Source organism: Parastagonospora nodorum (assembly GCF_000146915.1).
Source record: "Parastagonospora nodorum SN15 chromosome Unknown scaffold_22, whole genome shotgun sequence".
NCBI classification, from domain to species: Eukaryota; Fungi; Ascomycota; class Dothideomycetes; order Pleosporales; family Phaeosphaeriaceae; genus Parastagonospora; species Parastagonospora nodorum.
In genome coordinates, this window is record NW_001884570.1 from 515,856 (window position 1) to 531,773 (window position 15,918).

Sequence of the window (15,918 nt, forward strand, 5' to 3'; positions counted from 1 at the left end):
TAACGGCCGGTACGGTGAACACTTAGTTTTTAACAGCGCTCGCGGCACTCGGACCCCAGTGAACCTCATGTTACTTTGGTAGCTGATCTGCGCAATCAGCATGTGGCGCAAAGGATGATGCGGGGCGAAACAGATGGTGAGCGAGCTGAATACTCGTCGTAAGCTACCATTTCGAGACGCATCTATGGGCGATAGCCGTTCGCACAAGGTTGTGTGCCATGCTATTTCGAGTGCCTGTCTTCAACATTGAGATGCTCCACAAAGCTGTCGAGAGGCGCAGTGGAGTCAATCGTGGGAGTCATCTGTGACTTTGGGCACATGAGTTTATCGCGACTCCTGGGAAGGTGCTAGACTGGGCACGACGATGTGTATCGATGGGTAAGAACTTGCTGGTTCTCGGACGGATCACATATGGAACATCGCAGCGAAGCGCAAGCAGTAAGTTGCCGCGCCGAAGTCATAATCGTGCTGTATGTTGTCGAGTTTCCTAGAATGCTGCGCTTAATCATGTCTTCAAGCGGGTGGCAGGCGCAGGTGAGGTCGTGGGTGCTCATCGTGACTTCCTCAATCGCTGAGGAACACACGAGATTTTCGCCACCTTCGCTCACAACCTTCTTCACACCTCCATACCTCTACACCTCCTCTCCTCACTTGTTATTCATACACCCTTCACTTTGAGCTTTCGGACGGTCGCTTAGTACTCCGGCACCTGCTTTGCGTTGCTTGTTGTGCAGTGCCTTCACCGGCGTTCAACGCCATGGGGAAGCCTACTCCTCACGGGCAGCAGCCAGCAAGGCGCACAGCTTCACGTTTGAGAAATCAAGTCGACCGGGAGTCTGCCGATGAGGAGCGAGCATCAGACTCCGGAATCGTCCAAGTACCTAACAGCCAATTCTTCGTTCCTGAGACACAGCTCGGAGAACCCCGGAATAACGACCCACTGAGCCCTCGATCTACAGCACTGCTCGAGCGGACTTCCGTCAGGAGGAGTGCCGAGGCGAAGGATTCACATGCATTGGTCTTCAAGCCGCTCGCGAAGGAATCGTACGCCGATGGCCCACCCGTCAGATTCACTTTCGGGCAACCGAAGAAAGTTACCAGCAAGACTCCCCCAGAGGTCGAGGTCCCATCTAAACAGCAATTGATAGAGTTGCCAGCTACAGCACAATCTAGCAACGGCGGTAACGACTTTCTCGACTCGCACACGACCAGTAACAACAGCCCCAAAGACCACGCCCCTATCACCTCGCCACCACACCTGCCAGCTACTGTGACCGCAGATGCTGTGCCTCAAGACCTTCCCAATGCCGAAGAACATGTCGTCGAAGATGTCCATGCTCCATCATCGCACACTTCTGTGGGAGCTTGCAAGGTCCAGGTTGGAGGGGGCGAACAGTATGCTTTCCCGTTCGCGGTTCAGCAGAACCAGCTAACAGCAGCCTGTAGGAATAGTCTGCACGATATCTTTTCTGACCTACCCTCCTCCGTATGGCCCAATAATGGTGATATTCGCGTTCCGAAGAAGCCCTCGAAGCCAAAGAAAGGCAAGAAGGGCAAGAAAATTGCCAATAAAAAGCCCCATGGGGTGCCGTGGCCGCCTCGATCGTACCTTGCCGCTCTCCGCGCCAGCCAGGCACCATGTCCTGATGACACGGTCGAGCATCAGCCTACCTCGGAGAATATGGCAAGCCCTTCGGTTGAGCAAGACATCACCCATCACAGTCGGACTGTGAACAATGATTCCGGGACAGCGGACACATACCAAGATGATCACGGGCAAGTGGCGGGAGGTGTGCCAAGGCCACTCGAACATCTCGAAGTTCAAGGGAGCCAATTCCACCCGCTGCACACCGAGAGATTTCCTGTGTTACATCCAGCGACTGACATGACTGGTAATCTACTAGAAGAGACGACCCAGCAAGCCGCAGAAGCATTCAACCATCAAGATGATCAGCAGATCTTGCTGCAAGAGTCGCAGCTCATAGGTGATCCGCACGAGCTTGTTCCAAATGTGTCTTTTGTAGCTCCAGTACCACACAGCCGCCTTCATGTCACTACTGTACCTCAACCGAGACTGCAGAACGCTGCATTTGGACAACACGCCCTCACTGGCGACTGCAGTGAGAACAATATCGGCTTCAAGTCTACTGTTCATCCAAAACATCCGATCGCTTATCCCAAGTCTCACCTGCCACAACCCATGAAGACTGGTACACGCAAGCAACATATGTACCAACCGGATGATTCTATTCTCTACACAGTCATTAACCACAACCAGCCTCACCGTGTGGAGAAGGTGCAGAAGAAGCGTGGGGTGCCTAGCGGTCCACAGCATGTCACTTCATCTACACTAGTTCGGAGTCATGACCTGGATGTGCAAGATGACTTTGACAAGACATTGGATGGTCTGCGCGAAGCTCATCATGCGGACAGAGACCGGAAGGACCATGACATGGCAACACAGAAAGCGCACTTCGAAGAGATCAAGACCCTCCTCAAAGATGAAATTCAGCGAAGCTCCGACACGATTGATGAGTGGAAGGTGAAGTGCGCCGCCCTCGAAGAGAGCACAAAGCAGCTGCGAGGAAAGGCCAGCAGAAACCAGAAGTTTGTCACTGGACTCCAGACGGACCACGAGAAGTCTCAGAAGTCTGCACTTGCCTTTCAAGACGAGTGCAAGCAGGTTCTGCAGCAAAAGATCACAGAAATGGAGCACGAGAAAGTCTCGCTGCAGCATGATTTCGAGGCGACCGTCGACACATTAGCAAAAGGCCATCGAACACTGAAAGCCACGATCGACGAGCTGTATGTGAGATTCATCATATCAGAATCCAAGAGGAAGGATCTAGCGGAGAACTTGGCCAAGCAGAGCAGTATGTACGAAGAGGAGAGGACGAGGCGTAAGGACCTCGAAGCCAAGTTGTTGCCTTCATTTCAGAGCGTTCAACGCGAGCTTGGAGATCGTTCTACTCAGATCGTCCAAAAGCTCGAGACTCTGCAAAGCTCTATGGATGGGGTGACTTCAGGACTGTGTGAGAACTCAGGTGTCCAAGAGTGTCTTGATGCTTTACAAAAGTTCCAAGATACATCATTTCTCACAGTGAAGGATGTCAACAAGGCAGAAGGGATGTTGCGCTTTGTACACAGCAGGTGAGTACGACTCAGTGAACGCCATCAGTGATGAGCTAACACACATACCAGCCTTTGCTCCAAATTTGACACTCTTGTGAGCTTTATAGAGCACAAGAAGTACCCTACCGAAGATATTAAAACCTTCATCAGCGGCCAGCTGCAACATTTGCGCTCCGAGGTGCTCAGATTCGACGAGGTTGCGGCAGAGAGCCGCAAAGCCCAAGAGGCGAAACTTGGCCTGGCAGGCGAGCTGGAAGCCGAACGCCAGCAAACACAGAATTTGAACGAACAACTCGAGAATGCGCGTCGTGCTGAGGGAGAACTTGACATTCGGAGAGTTCAGCTTGAACGCCAGCTTGCCGACGTGGATGTCGCTGCTCACGGTGACAATGCAAAACCGTCAAACCTTGTGCAGGTGGCACAAGACTTGCGGGAGAAGACCAAAGAGTTGGAAGAAGAATGCAGGATTGCAAAAGCCGAGGTCGAGCGACTGCAGTGCAATATCAAGAAACGCGATCGCAAGCTCGTAGACTATGATGTGAGTAAGCTATGCGCACACATGGAACATGACTGATCTCCAATAGGCCTCTGTCTCACTGCTGAAGGAGCAGAACACAAACTTGTCAGAGCAACTCAAAGCGAAAGCTAAGGTAATGAATCTGTTGTCTATATCGACGATTACTAACAGCCCTTTCATAGCCTCCAGATGTGTCTCAGCTACGACACGAGGTCGAAAAGGACCTCCAACAAGGTTTCATCGACAAAGAGAGCGGCTATCGCAATGACGTCCACCGCCTGACCAGCGAACGTGATGGCCTGCAGGCGCTGGTGGATCAGCACGACAAAAGAATTGATGCTGTAAAAGCTCGATGCGAGGAAGCGAAGAAGGACGTCAGCAGCGCTAGATCTGAGCTTGAACTAGCTCAAAACCAGAAAACGGAGATCGAAGCTAGATGCAAAGCTTTGCAGCGTACAGCGCAAGACCATTCCTTTGGCGCGTCAGAAGTCTCTAAGCTCAAAGAGCAGATGAGGCAGAAGTCGGAAGAGCTGCAATCGAAAACGGAGGCGGTGGTTGAACTCGAGAGTGCTCTCTCGGAATCGGAGAGCCTCAGAACGGCACTCAAAGAGGCGTGTGAGCATCAACAGACCGAGATCTCCCAGCATCTCTGCGCAATCGAGTCACTGAGACAAGAGACGGACATCCAGTTACAGGAAGATCGCAAAAGGAGTGAAGCCGCTATTCAGCTCGCTCAGAATAAGAACTCCGCTCTACAGAAAGAAAAAGATGACCTGCAAGCCAAGTTGGAGTCCAGGGAGCTTAACGAGGCCAAGTTGAGCGACTCACACAAAGGTCCTGTTCTTGAGCGAGAAGACCTACGTCATCGCACTGCCGAACTCGAATCTGCCCAAGAGATCAGTTCCACACAAATACTTCATCTACAAGAGGAGCTTAGAAGTAAGACACGCAAGCATGAGGAGACCCTTGGTACTTTGCGCCAGCACCAGGAAAACTCAGACTCTGCCTTGAAGGAAGCCGAAGCCAAGATCCAGCTGCAGAAGACTGAGCATACGAAGAAGATCGAGTTTGACCGCAGGAAATACGAAGCTATTGTACAGAATCTTCAAGAGGAGCTAAGTAAGGCGAAGAAGGAAGTGGTCAGCGGGCATGCCAGTCAGCAGCAAACTTCATCGTCCTCGCTCCCGCCGCAGGATCCGTTCGCTCAAGAGATCCAGATCTTCAATTCCGGCAAAGCCAAGAAGAAGGTAAACCGCGGCAACACCTTGGTGCTGACTGGATTGGGTGCGTCCAGTGCATCCCTTGAGCTATCTACGCAGCACTCAACCCGTGATCACCGTAGATCTGCTGGAGGACATAGCGATACCCTCTTTGACGAAGAGTTGCACAATGATGATTCTGGCCAGCTGTATAACGACCAAGGCCTATCTGTTGTAGATCCCGCTGCCGAACAGGTAGAAGATACACAAGAACTTTGGCAGAACTTGCTACCCACCGAGGAACGCATCGAGAAGGGTACAAGTGGATCACTCCGAGGATCGAAGCACTCTAATCGACCCTCAACCGAGTTGTCTTCACTTTCGGATTCACTTGGATCAGAAGACCTCGCGATATTACGAGAAGAGTCTCAGGGACCCCGCCGTCCCTCTACGCCAGTCTTTCCTGACCCTCGTCATATTTCCCAGTCACAGCGCTCATCCGAGGAGCGTATTCTGGAAACTCCTACACGATCGGACAGGCTGTCTGCATCAAGCTTTCATTCCTCTCAATGCAATGATCGGCCTAGATCACAAGCAAATACAGCTTCTCGGCTAATGCCTCCACCTGGAAGCAAATCGAGCCGCTTCGATCAGCGCAAACCCACTCATGTTCCACTAAACAAAGGTGCTGTTAGCCACCAGACGTACACAGGTTCTCGACGTGACAATCAGATCCGCAATGTGCATCAGCCTCCATCCTCACTCAAGCAATCCCAGAACACCAGCGGACAGTTAAGCAGTGACCGGCAAGACCATACGTTCACCGTGTCCAATCGTTCACATGGACACAAGCGACAGAGTGCCTTTGGCGAAGGTGGCTCTTCAAAGAAACAGCGAAGTTTATCTCAGTCTTTTGCTGACAATCCGTCCTCCGGATCTCGTTCTATCCGGTCGTATCCCTATGGCACAAACCCGTCACGCACTTCTACTACGACTGCGGCAGTGCCATCAGCCTCACTTTCTACGAATTCGCACTCCAGAGATCAGCGATCCTCATCCATTGTCGGCCGCGCTCCTCCAAGCCGGGTCACTCCGTCGAGCGGCAGGGCCCGTAAGCAGCCGTCATCAGCCTCCCGATCATCAGCTGTTGATCCTGCGCATAATCACTATGGCGGCCACCAGACGAGAAGCAAGAGTGCGTCGTGTCTTTCATGAATCTGTTTAACTTGCTGACCATGTATCTAGCTCAAGTATCTGAGCGGTTTGACCAAGAACTCCGCGGAGCCTAGCCACTATTCCGATATACGCATTGCTGTCACGACGACTTGCCCTTGTCTTACCCATCCGCGTCACGCCTAGCAACCTTCATGCGTGATTCGGCCGCTCTGACGATCAGAGCGTTTTCTTCTTCTCCATGTCCTTGTAAAATCTCTGCACTCTCCTTTCCGATACTATGTTCGATAGTATTATCCCCTATTATGTTCTGACTAGATCTTAGCGAAGAAAATGAGACGGAGGAATAATGTGACGATGTGGGAGGACAATGTTGTCCACGGTTTATCGCGCGTATGTGTTCAGCTAGCAGACTACTCAGCATATTCAACGAAAACAATGTAGTTGGGACTCTATGTACCACAGCGGGTGACTGTGCTTAGAATGATCCGCGCCGCTTTCCCAATTGTCTCTTTCGCCATAGACTTCTTGTGGATGCGCCCTGGATGCTTGATAGTTGTGTGCTGCACAATGTGGACCATGAGTTATATGATGTATGTAGTGCAGTGATAGCTTGAGGTGCGGGGTGGTGTAAGGTCTTGCGGTCAAGTTGCCGGGCTTAGACTTGCGATGGACCTGCTCAAAAAAGCCAGATTGCGTGTGCTATTGTGGTCTTGTTGGAGTAGTTACGCCAGCTGAGTCCTTTTCCCCTTCTCCTATGATTCTTGGTCTCATATCATCCACCGTCTGCCTATGCCCGCGATTCGCTGGTCGATTCCATTCGTTGCCGGGACATCGCGGTGCTGCTGGTGTAGTTGCGCAACCTGAGTCCTTGTTTCCCTCTTCTCTGAACTCTACTGTTCTGTTAATGTCATCAACCGGTCATCTCAGTTGCCAGTTGACACTTTGATTTAGATCGTCACCAGGTCGCCTTTGTTTGGGTTGGATGTCCTGTCCTCTTTTGCAGCGGCTTTCGCCTTTATATTCTCTGCTTCTCAGGGTTTGCTTCGATGGTAACTTTTATGAGGAGGCGAAGAGAGGGAGTTCATAGACTGCGCTGGGTGTGCTTGTGGAAGTGCGTGCCCGTGGGGGTCTTGCGGTCCGCGCCGGAAATGGGAGTATTGGACAACGGGGATCCTGGGGGTGGAGGGGTGCGCTGCCCGGGTGATGAATTGGGGAAGCTCTTGATGATCATACGGATGTTGGATCGGCCAGAGTAGATCTTTTCCTGTACGAGCTTGAGAGTAGTGTAGTGTTGAGACTGCGGCTGTGAGAGACTCGGCCATCGCTAGGCTTGAACTGGCGAGACGGCCTAGAAACCAATGGCGGAGACCTTAGGAGGATATAATGATGCACACCAGGGATGTGGGAGCCTGAGAGCCGGTAGGGGCAGCTTGTCTGAGCGAAGACAGTGGTGTAGCTGGCGGCGGGCTGGTAGCAGTCTCGGAGGAGCCGCTTCATGGTTGCGGTAGCAATTGCCTCACCCACAAAGTATAAAGGACTCAAAAGAATCAACCAGTTGCCAGCAGCAACTCGAGGTAGCGCTAATGCTCATCCGGTGACTCGAATGCTTTACGCGAAAGTGCCTGACCCAAAGCACTTCCATAGACTACCGCACTTAACTCACCCCGACATCGCCACCGTTGCTCCACGGGAGCTGGTTGCTGATGGTCCAAGCGCGGCGTTTGCGTGTTGTTGTGTGGCTTTGGTAGAATTTCGTCTCCTTCTGCCTCCTCCGCGCCTCCATCTCCATCATCCCAACGCCAGTCATCCCAACACCAACCACGTCCTGCCGCACCTTTGGACCCTCAAAATGAATCCCCTATGGCTAGTCTTCAACCTCGTGTAAGTTTCATCCCATCATCTCACTCCTGTTGCTCGCTGCGGCGCTCGTTTGGTGGCAGCTTTTTGCGGCTTTCCAGCCCGACAGGCTCGCCTACCTTAACACTGCTCCGGGTCTTCCTCTGGCGGTTGCCAAAAGATGCTCACTGATATTCGCAATGAACTTCAGCTAACCAGAACGTTTTGCGTAGGCTGGTCATAGAGCTCTGGTATTGCCTCTGTGTATACTCTGATATGGGGCCTATCCCCACAGACCGGCAGCACCACCGTCAAGGACTACCTCAAGCTGAGGCACCCTCCGTAGTAAGCAAAGGTTTTTCGATGTCCGCCTACTCATTCTTGTCATTGTGCGACCACGGGGTTGTCGCTCATCGTTCTGAACCTTCAGCCGCTCGCGTGGCAAAGTGGGGTCGTGATGGAGCGGAGCGCAACACAACACCACCGCCATCTATGGCTCTCCATTTGCGCACCATTGGTGGCGTGAGAGACACAGGTGCTAATAGGTACAAGCAGATCGAACGTCAGTCCTCAGCTTCTCGCCGCAAAGATGCCAGCATGACGGTAATGCTTGATCGCACTTCCGCCTTTGCCTTTGACCATGAAAAGTACTGCTCGTGTAGCGAAAGCATGAGTAGTATCGAGCCCAGTACACTGCCCTCGACATGCCCAACTTTCTCGGTCTCTCGAGGCCCATCGGCCGGCACCTTCGGCCTCGACAGTCGCGTCAAGCCTGCTGGTCGACCACTTCCTTAACCAAGAAATGCCACCTCTTATCTTCCATAATGTATGATTCCAGTACTCCTCATACTCAACAGAAGGCGATGCCGCTAATACTTCCGACATAGGCTGCCAGCTCGAGCGCGGACCACCCCTCTACCTCTTCTGTAGTCGGCGACAGCGCCGTCGAATGAAGCCTTTATTGAGAGCCATATACAACACTAGATCCTACTGGCGAGTGCTAGGGTGCCGAAAACCTGAAAGAGCTATGACATACTGGGGCGAATATATGGACGACGAGCTTCAACAAGCTCGGCTGACGGCCTCGCGTTGTATCATGTTGCTGCTCAGACCTTCAACAAGCAATAGTACTCTGAGATATTCATGGAGTAAGTCATCGAGTCCTTCCTCTTGTGATCACTGCCCGGATGAAGATGACCATTCGCTTGTACCCCATATCGTGTGGTTTGATGCTGGGCAAGATTAAACTACGGGCCATCTGACTATTCAATTGCAAATCAGTGTCCAGTCTGGAGTTTGGGGAGTTTGGCGTCGACCCCGTGTCCGGGTGGTAGGCAGGGCTACATGGTCTTCAGACCGGAGATGTAGCAGGGCTAAACCACGAGAGTTCGTCTTGGTCCACGGATCTCACACAATACTCCCTCAAGGACTATTACACTGATCGATGGCCTGGAAACCGGTGACGTTGGGAGTCAATGGTGACTTGACTCAGGGTAGAACCAGGCTGTTCCGGCTTGGGAAAGGCAAAGAACCCCACGGGCGGACTTGTACTGCCTTGCTGGATTTACCTCAGAGATCTGAAAGACCAGCTTTAGTGCTGACACTGCATTTCTCATGGATAGGGTGTTGGTGCCCTGAGTTATACATATAGTCCTGGGACGATTGCCTTCCATCGATGAGGGAGCAGCTTTGCGTGTGCTTTGGCGCACGTTGTGATGATCTCTGAGTTTGTTTCATGTCTGGCATTCTGCTGGGGCCATGACAGACCGTCGATGAAAGAAGAGCTGATCTGATGGGCACAATTCCCTTTGCGCTTTGTATTCTTTTCTTGTCGCATCTCTTCTCAGCAAGTGCTAACACTGGACAGATTATACACCATTCCCCTCTCCACTTCTGCAGCGCTTATCGTGGCTGACGCTCATTCATCACAGCCTACCTTCTCCATCAAAGGTAGGTCTGCCAGTCTCACAATTCCTTCTCCTTTTCACACTACTGGCCTGTTCAACCTGAGACCAGATCTTCAATATCTCTTCTCAAGATCCACTCGCTCCTTTGTGTCGGGTGGAGGGCCAAGAACAAATCAGGCTGCATGCTTTCGCTCCAGATTATGACTCGGGGGCGTGTAGTATATGTTCTTTTCTAAGACTGTCTTCTGCGTGGGCGGGAGCTTATCCAGGAGGAGGCATGCAGTTGTCGGACCAAGACTGTACCACCATGGCCCCACGTTATGCCATTGATGGATGTCGAGGCCGTACATTTTATTTTAGCATTTTGACTCAGCACTTGGATATCTCCGAGCTGCCGACTTGCTGACCGTAGCCAGATGCGACGTTTCATGACCATCGCGATTTGCAACCACATGTCTTGACCTACCAGTGTCAAGAATGGTACGCAAGTGTCCCGCACAAACACATCCTGCTGACTGCGTCCTCTCTCTGCGCCTCTGAGATGGCTGCAGGGCCGTCGGAGTGACATGCGCTGCTTTCGGGGCCTCGCCCACAGGCGTGTAACAAGCTCCTCGCATGCCATCTTCTTCCTCTTTCTATGATGACATGAATAGTTCATCTCGAATCTCCCATGTCGACTCAAAATTCTCTGACTCTTGAGCACTGCCTGCTTTCTGGAACTTCTACTCGGGGAACCTGACTGACTGTTTTCAGGAAGGCTTTATCGCGAAGACATGGCCTCACCGCAAGGTCTACCAAATGGCTGCTACACAAAAGCAGTTTCCATAAATGGTCGGTCAAATTCCCATGCTCCAAACTTCGTCTTACATCTTCATGATGATCCTCATTAAGCAGACTCTAAGCAATCTGAGGAGACTCGCGAGTGGACTGACACCCTCATTCCAGCTATCTTCACGACCTTACTTTTTGGTCCATTAGCTGAGGTAGACAGGCACTGAGAGTGTGCCAGTCCAAGGCCACCGTTGCATGTCAGCACACCTCGGTCGGTCTGAATCTCATGACCTCCAAGTCAATTCTGAACAATAAGTACCATCCTGCTTTCTTTACCTTACTTGCATGATGCAAAACATTCGAGGAGTCGCAGAGAAGATCTAGACATGCGTGACAAATCCGAATGCGAGAAGACCTTTGGGTCGGGTAAGTCCTTACGGTCCATTGCTTGTAGATCCCAAACTCTGTTCTGATCAGCCAAATTTCACTTTCATGGTCTCCAAAATCCTTCGAGAACACATGCTGACCTTGCGAACAAAGATGCGATTGTCAAAGAAGTCACTGCGGGCCTGCTTCCATGGTAAGTACAGCTCTCGCATTCCCCCATCTTCGCACGATGCAAAATCGCAAGCCTCATAGCACATATGTTTTCAGTTATGTTGCTCGAAGAGACGTCCGAACGCGAGAAGACCCCAGGCGGGTGCTAAGAGATGCCGGAACATATGACGTCTCCCGAAGCCCATCGCGTTGCGAATCTGAGTGGTCCATTGCTTGTGAAACAATACCTTTCTTATCTGATCAGCGAAACTTCAGTCAATGCTTCTTCAGGAACTAGGTATATATACTCACTGACTTGAATATCGCAGATTTTATCGTGCCGTTGCAGCTTCAGCGCGAGCTCCATCGGTGAAAGCTGGGAAGTGCTGCCTTGCGTAAACTCCCCATTGCGTTATCCACCACAAATGCCACAATCTGCCGACGCCGTTATATATCCGCAGATGAAAAGATAAAGATTGGAGGTCTCACCCACCTTCCCAGCGAAGAACTTGGCTCAAAAGGCGTTGCCGAAGGTTTCGACCAGGCGAATGAAGTAAGTCCTTCTGTTCTTTTCGTTGTTCCAACAATGCCTTTTCGCTCGTGATGACCATCGAAGACCCTTACTGAATGCAAGCCTTTCAGTCATGGACAAAGTCTAGGTAAGATGGCTTTGATGGCAATGACATCAACTTTACAACTTGTTTGAAGCGCTTCTCCTGCCATCGCATCTCGCAGCCATAGTTTACTGCGCGTTCGCTGACCATCGGACAAGCAATAAACACAAATCGCCCATGGGGCTGCCAGACGCACCAAAGTGGTCTTCGCTGCTTTTGTCTGTAAGGCTGTTTGCGCTCGTTGTATGAGTGCAGACAACACAGGCACGAACCGCCGTCTTCATTGTAAGTCTCCACATCCTCTTAGCTGCGATCTCTCGCGATCTTCTGTTGATTACCTAAAACTGTTGCAATGAGCCGTTTGTATGGCCTCGACTCCAAATTATTGTTCTGGTGCGCTGTTGTCGTTTCTGCACGATCGTCGTACCGATGATCGTGCTTTCGCTAACAGCTGGATGCGCAGGTTTGATACTTCTTCGACGGCACGCAGCGCTATCAGGATGCTTGACAGGTGGCCTTTGCTGCTGCTGCTTGTGGGGTGGCTTTGGGGCTCGCCACGCGAGCGCTGACACCACGGGCAGAACTTGTCGCAGTTGTCAGTTTTTCCTTCTCCTTCCCCGCTGCAATGTCTCCCGATGCCTGATGACAACATGTAATTCTTTGCGATGGGTCCCCTCGAAGGCCATAATGCTTAATCATTTGTGTCTGATGCGCTATTCTTGTCTCCGAGTAATTCTTGCACGGATGACCGCGCGTTCGCCAACAGCTGGACGCGTAGCGCCACCAGGCTGCTTCGCCATCATACCAAACAAGCATGTGGGGACTTTAAGGGCATGCCCAGTATATGCGTTGCCAGCGTGGGGTCTTCTTGAGAAGCCTTGACTTTGTCGCAGCGATGGACATTCCGCCATGTGTCTCCGACAGTTTTGTATCTCAGCATCCACCGCAGTACGACTCGCTGGCAATCGGAGTAGGTATCGCGACGTTCGAGATCGTGTTCAAGGGTTCGTAGCTCGGTAGCGACGTGGGAAAGGAGTTGGCCGGTCTGTCAAAGATGGTTAGTCTGAACTCTGATCGGACAACCTCACCAACCTTCTTCCACACACATCTCCGCTGGTATCAGCAACCAAAGAATCCACCACCTGCTCTCAGGAGCTCCTGGTATCAAAGTATGTATTTCAGCCGTTCAGTCGGCTGTTTGTCCAATGCCTGCATGCCGCATTCGACGCTGTTGGTGTGTCGCGCAAACCCTGCGGCCATTATGCCTTGTGGCAGTCATGGACGCTGGATGAGTCCTGCAGAGTACCTGCCATACCCACAGCTTCCACTTCGACAGAGGTTCTACGCACATGTATGCACATGTTAACGAGTTTCAGAACTTGAGCTCACTGGTCCAGCAGCGCGTCCTTGGTCGAACAATGTTGTCGCGCAAGCAGTTCCTGCAACGCTGAGTATATGAGTCCCTCGGTCGCAGACGAGCTTTGTTTAGTTTTTTTTGTCTCGTTCTGTCCGTCTCTTGTCACTGCCTATTTATGCGTTTCCTTGTGTCTCGTCTTCGCGAAATCGTTCGGGCGGGCTCGTGCGGTAGAGGCTTGCGGTGCGAAGAGGTGGACGGAAGTGCTTGCGGCGCCCACACAAGAGCAAAAAATCGGGCATAGACGAGATCGCTCGCATTGAAAGTTGGTATGGTAGAGGGTCTGTATCGTTGTCATAGCTGGCTGCCGACAGCTACTCCGTGGAGGACGAGGAGCGTTGCCGGCTTCCCTTGTCGCTCCCATATTTCTTCATACCAACTTCAATCTATCTCTTGTCACAATGTCCTCTTATGGCTCCTATCTCGTGCCTGTATTGCCGTTTCTTGTTCGTGCCGAGACGATTTTTTTGTTGCGTTCAGGTGGGGCTATCGGAGCGTGTGGAGATGGAGCTGCGACGTGACACAGGCTGATGCTGCCATGCTCCTGCGAAGGCCTTAAGTGACAGACAACATATTGAATTATTAGAGGTTTCATAAGGTTGTTGCTTGTGGTCATGGCCGTGCCGCCTCCGTCAGCCTGGATGGCCGTCGTGACGTTCAGGAGGTGCTCAAGGGCCTGTTGCGAAGGTTGCGGCGTACCGGTCAAGGTTTCTCTGATACAGGCACTGTGACACGGTGAGAAGCTCAGTGTACATGTGTTGCTGCTGTTGCTTTGGTGGCAGGGTAATCGTGAGGCCGTGCGAAGTCGGTGCTGAAGTTCGCGGAGCTGTCGACAGACCTGCGTAATAATTTGCCCAAGGCCGCGCTTTGCAGGCGGGTCCCGCCCGCAGGTGTTAAGCCCCGCATATTGCCGCTAGAACTCCCTCGCGGTCACGCATATGGTGTTGATGGGGTGTTAAGTTTGGGTATGGTGCTGTAAAATACTCAGATGCGAGCATCCAGAAGGGTCAGAACCTTTGGATTACCCGCCAGACGCAGCGTGCAGGGAGGGCTCACATCTTCTGCACACATAGCAAACACTTCAAGATGCATATCACCGCGCTCGCTGCCCTGACAAGCCACCAGGTTTGTGGTTGCATGCATCAGGCCGTCCGACCATAGGAAGAAACATGGCTTCATCTATCTATTCGGACGTACTCGTACATAGCTTCAGGGGCTTATTCACCTGGCCATCATGACCATATTGCACTTTAAAATTCGCCGCCAGCACGCAGCCCCTGGCACGTGCCACGCGGTGTTGAGCGCCACCGAGAGAGCTCCCCGCTAGCGTCCATGTCCAAATCGAAAAAATTGAGGGCATCACAACATTTAAAGCAATGGTATGGAGGTTGTAGAAAGCTGGGAGCTGGTTTATCTGGCCCATATCTATCTAGAGTCACAATTAAAGCCTATAAAAAGCTCACCTTGGTGCTGCAGCGTGCCAGTGTCGGTGCAAATCCCCTATCTTGCCTGCTGATTCTCGCTCACCTTTGATGTTTTGCCCCGCTTAGCGCCGTCTCCCACAGCTCATTTGTCTTGCCGACTATTTATTCTGCGCTCCAGGCTGCCCCTCCTTCTCCTCTACAATACACTCTTTTTCTCCACCTTGACTGATGGGTTTTTGGCGGTCAGCTCCTGGCGGAGCACCTGGCTCTGGTGGCCCGCCTGGCTTCTGAGGTCAAGCTGCGTAAGGTCATCCTGCATATTGACTTCCACTACAAAATGCTGATCAGTTCCAGAGCAACTTTTCGCTGCAACCTCGCCTGCGGCAGAAGAGGGACGTCGACTCATGGCCGCTCTTCTGTCGCAAGCACCTCGCTTGCAGTGCCAGTAACGCCAGGTTTGCTAACTTCTATACCAACGCGCTACGCGCAACCTACAGCAAGGACCTCTGGCAGATCCGCAAACTAAATCTCATCTACCGTAAGTCCAAAACAGTGACCACTCCTGCACCTGAGAAGCACCATCACATCCACTGCATGCTATTCACACCAGCTCACCCAGATAGATGACCTTGCTACCAAGACCAACGGTAACATTGGCAGCTTCAGCCTCAAGACAAAGTCTACGGCAGGAGAGGGATATCAACCTATGGCCTCTCTTCTGCAGCAAGCACCTGGCTGCCAGCAAAGCCAGGTTTGCTAACTTCGATACCAACGCGCAACCTACAGCCTACAACAAGGACCTCTGGCAGATCCGGAAGCTCAACCTCATCTACCGTTAGTTCGGTGCCATCGACGAGCGTCTCCGGCACCACCTACAACAACAGCACGTTGGGCCTAGCAATACGAGTTCTACTTCTGTGAAACTACTGGTCCTGCCATCGAGGCTCGGATCGTCACGGATCGCTCCACCAGCAGCCCAAACGGGTACGTAAGTCCCCTTCCAGTTGACGGCGACTGTACTAACTTAGCTCCAGTGCCGGCTATCTTGACTCAATGACTTGGTTTTCCGGCGCGGGATCAGGTTTGCCGATAGCTGTAACTCACGATATTATCACATGTATGTTCAGGCCTCATCGCTCAAGCTACCATCTAACAATCAATAGAATGCCATTTGGTGACACACCACCTCAATTTTTTCCCTTACGTGATGTCTGCCACCTAAATTAATAGGATCTATGACAAGGTATTTCCTAGCGCTCATGCTGAGTTCAAACACTGACATGTCACCAGGGACTTTTGCACCTCTTCTTCCACCACCTGCGCCCCTCCCTCCTTCGTATCATGATCAACCGTGATCCACCGTCATTCCTTCATACCTTCCTCACACGGCG

The 15,918-nt window shown here is 51.9% G+C and overlaps 6 protein-coding genes across 6 annotated transcripts; 5 read left to right on the forward strand and 1 right to left on the reverse strand.

The window, feature by feature from the left end:
* Positions 1 to 757: 757 nt before the first annotated feature.
* On the forward strand, positions 758 to 5,426 carry SNOG_12510 (hypothetical protein; the record flags this gene model as incomplete). Its single annotated transcript, XM_001802678.1, has 5 exons — positions 758 to 3,150; positions 3,202 to 3,670; positions 3,717 to 3,782; positions 3,832 to 5,164; positions 5,335 to 5,426. 5 exons carry the CDS (start codon positions 758 to 760, stop codon positions 5,424 to 5,426), a joined length of 4,353 nt encoding a protein of 1,450 aa, XP_001802730.1.
* A 1,679-nt stretch (positions 5,427 to 7,105) lies between these two features.
* SNOG_12511 (hypothetical protein) lies at positions 7,106 to 7,521 on the reverse strand (the record flags this gene model as incomplete). The annotated part of the gene is made up of 2 exons (XM_001802679.1): positions 7,106 to 7,297; positions 7,339 to 7,521. 2 exons carry the CDS (start codon positions 7,519 to 7,521, stop codon positions 7,106 to 7,108), a joined length of 375 nt encoding a protein of 124 aa, XP_001802731.1.
* Positions 7,522 to 7,873: 352 nt separating this feature from the next.
* SNOG_12512 (hypothetical protein) lies at positions 7,874 to 8,655 on the forward strand (the record flags this gene model as incomplete). The annotated part of the gene is made up of 2 exons (XM_001802680.1): positions 7,874 to 7,905; positions 8,094 to 8,655. The coding sequence occupies 2 exons, from the start codon at positions 7,874 to 7,876 to the stop codon at positions 8,653 to 8,655; spliced, it is 594 nt and encodes a 197-aa protein (XP_001802732.1).
* A 2,269-nt stretch (positions 8,656 to 10,924) lies between these two features.
* SNOG_12513 (hypothetical protein) lies at positions 10,925 to 11,816 on the forward strand (the record flags this gene model as incomplete). Its single annotated transcript, XM_001802681.1, has 4 exons — positions 10,925 to 10,964; positions 11,016 to 11,118; positions 11,577 to 11,628; positions 11,784 to 11,816. 4 exons carry the CDS (start codon positions 10,925 to 10,927, stop codon positions 11,814 to 11,816), a joined length of 228 nt encoding a protein of 75 aa, XP_001802733.1.
* Positions 11,817 to 12,743: 927 nt separating this feature from the next.
* SNOG_12514 (hypothetical protein) lies at positions 12,744 to 13,148 on the forward strand (the record flags this gene model as incomplete). Its single annotated transcript, XM_001802682.1, has 2 exons — positions 12,744 to 12,858; positions 13,066 to 13,148. 2 exons carry the CDS (start codon positions 12,744 to 12,746, stop codon positions 13,146 to 13,148), a joined length of 198 nt encoding a protein of 65 aa, XP_001802734.1.
* Positions 13,149 to 14,864: 1,716 nt separating this feature from the next.
* On the forward strand, positions 14,865 to 15,882 carry SNOG_12515 (hypothetical protein; the record flags this gene model as incomplete). The annotated part of the gene is made up of 6 exons (XM_001802683.1): positions 14,865 to 14,923; positions 15,025 to 15,065; positions 15,151 to 15,278; positions 15,426 to 15,511; positions 15,562 to 15,644; positions 15,818 to 15,882. The coding sequence occupies 6 exons, from the start codon at positions 14,865 to 14,867 to the stop codon at positions 15,880 to 15,882; spliced, it is 462 nt and encodes a 153-aa protein (XP_001802735.1).
* Between the last annotated feature and the right edge of the window lie 36 nt (positions 15,883 to 15,918).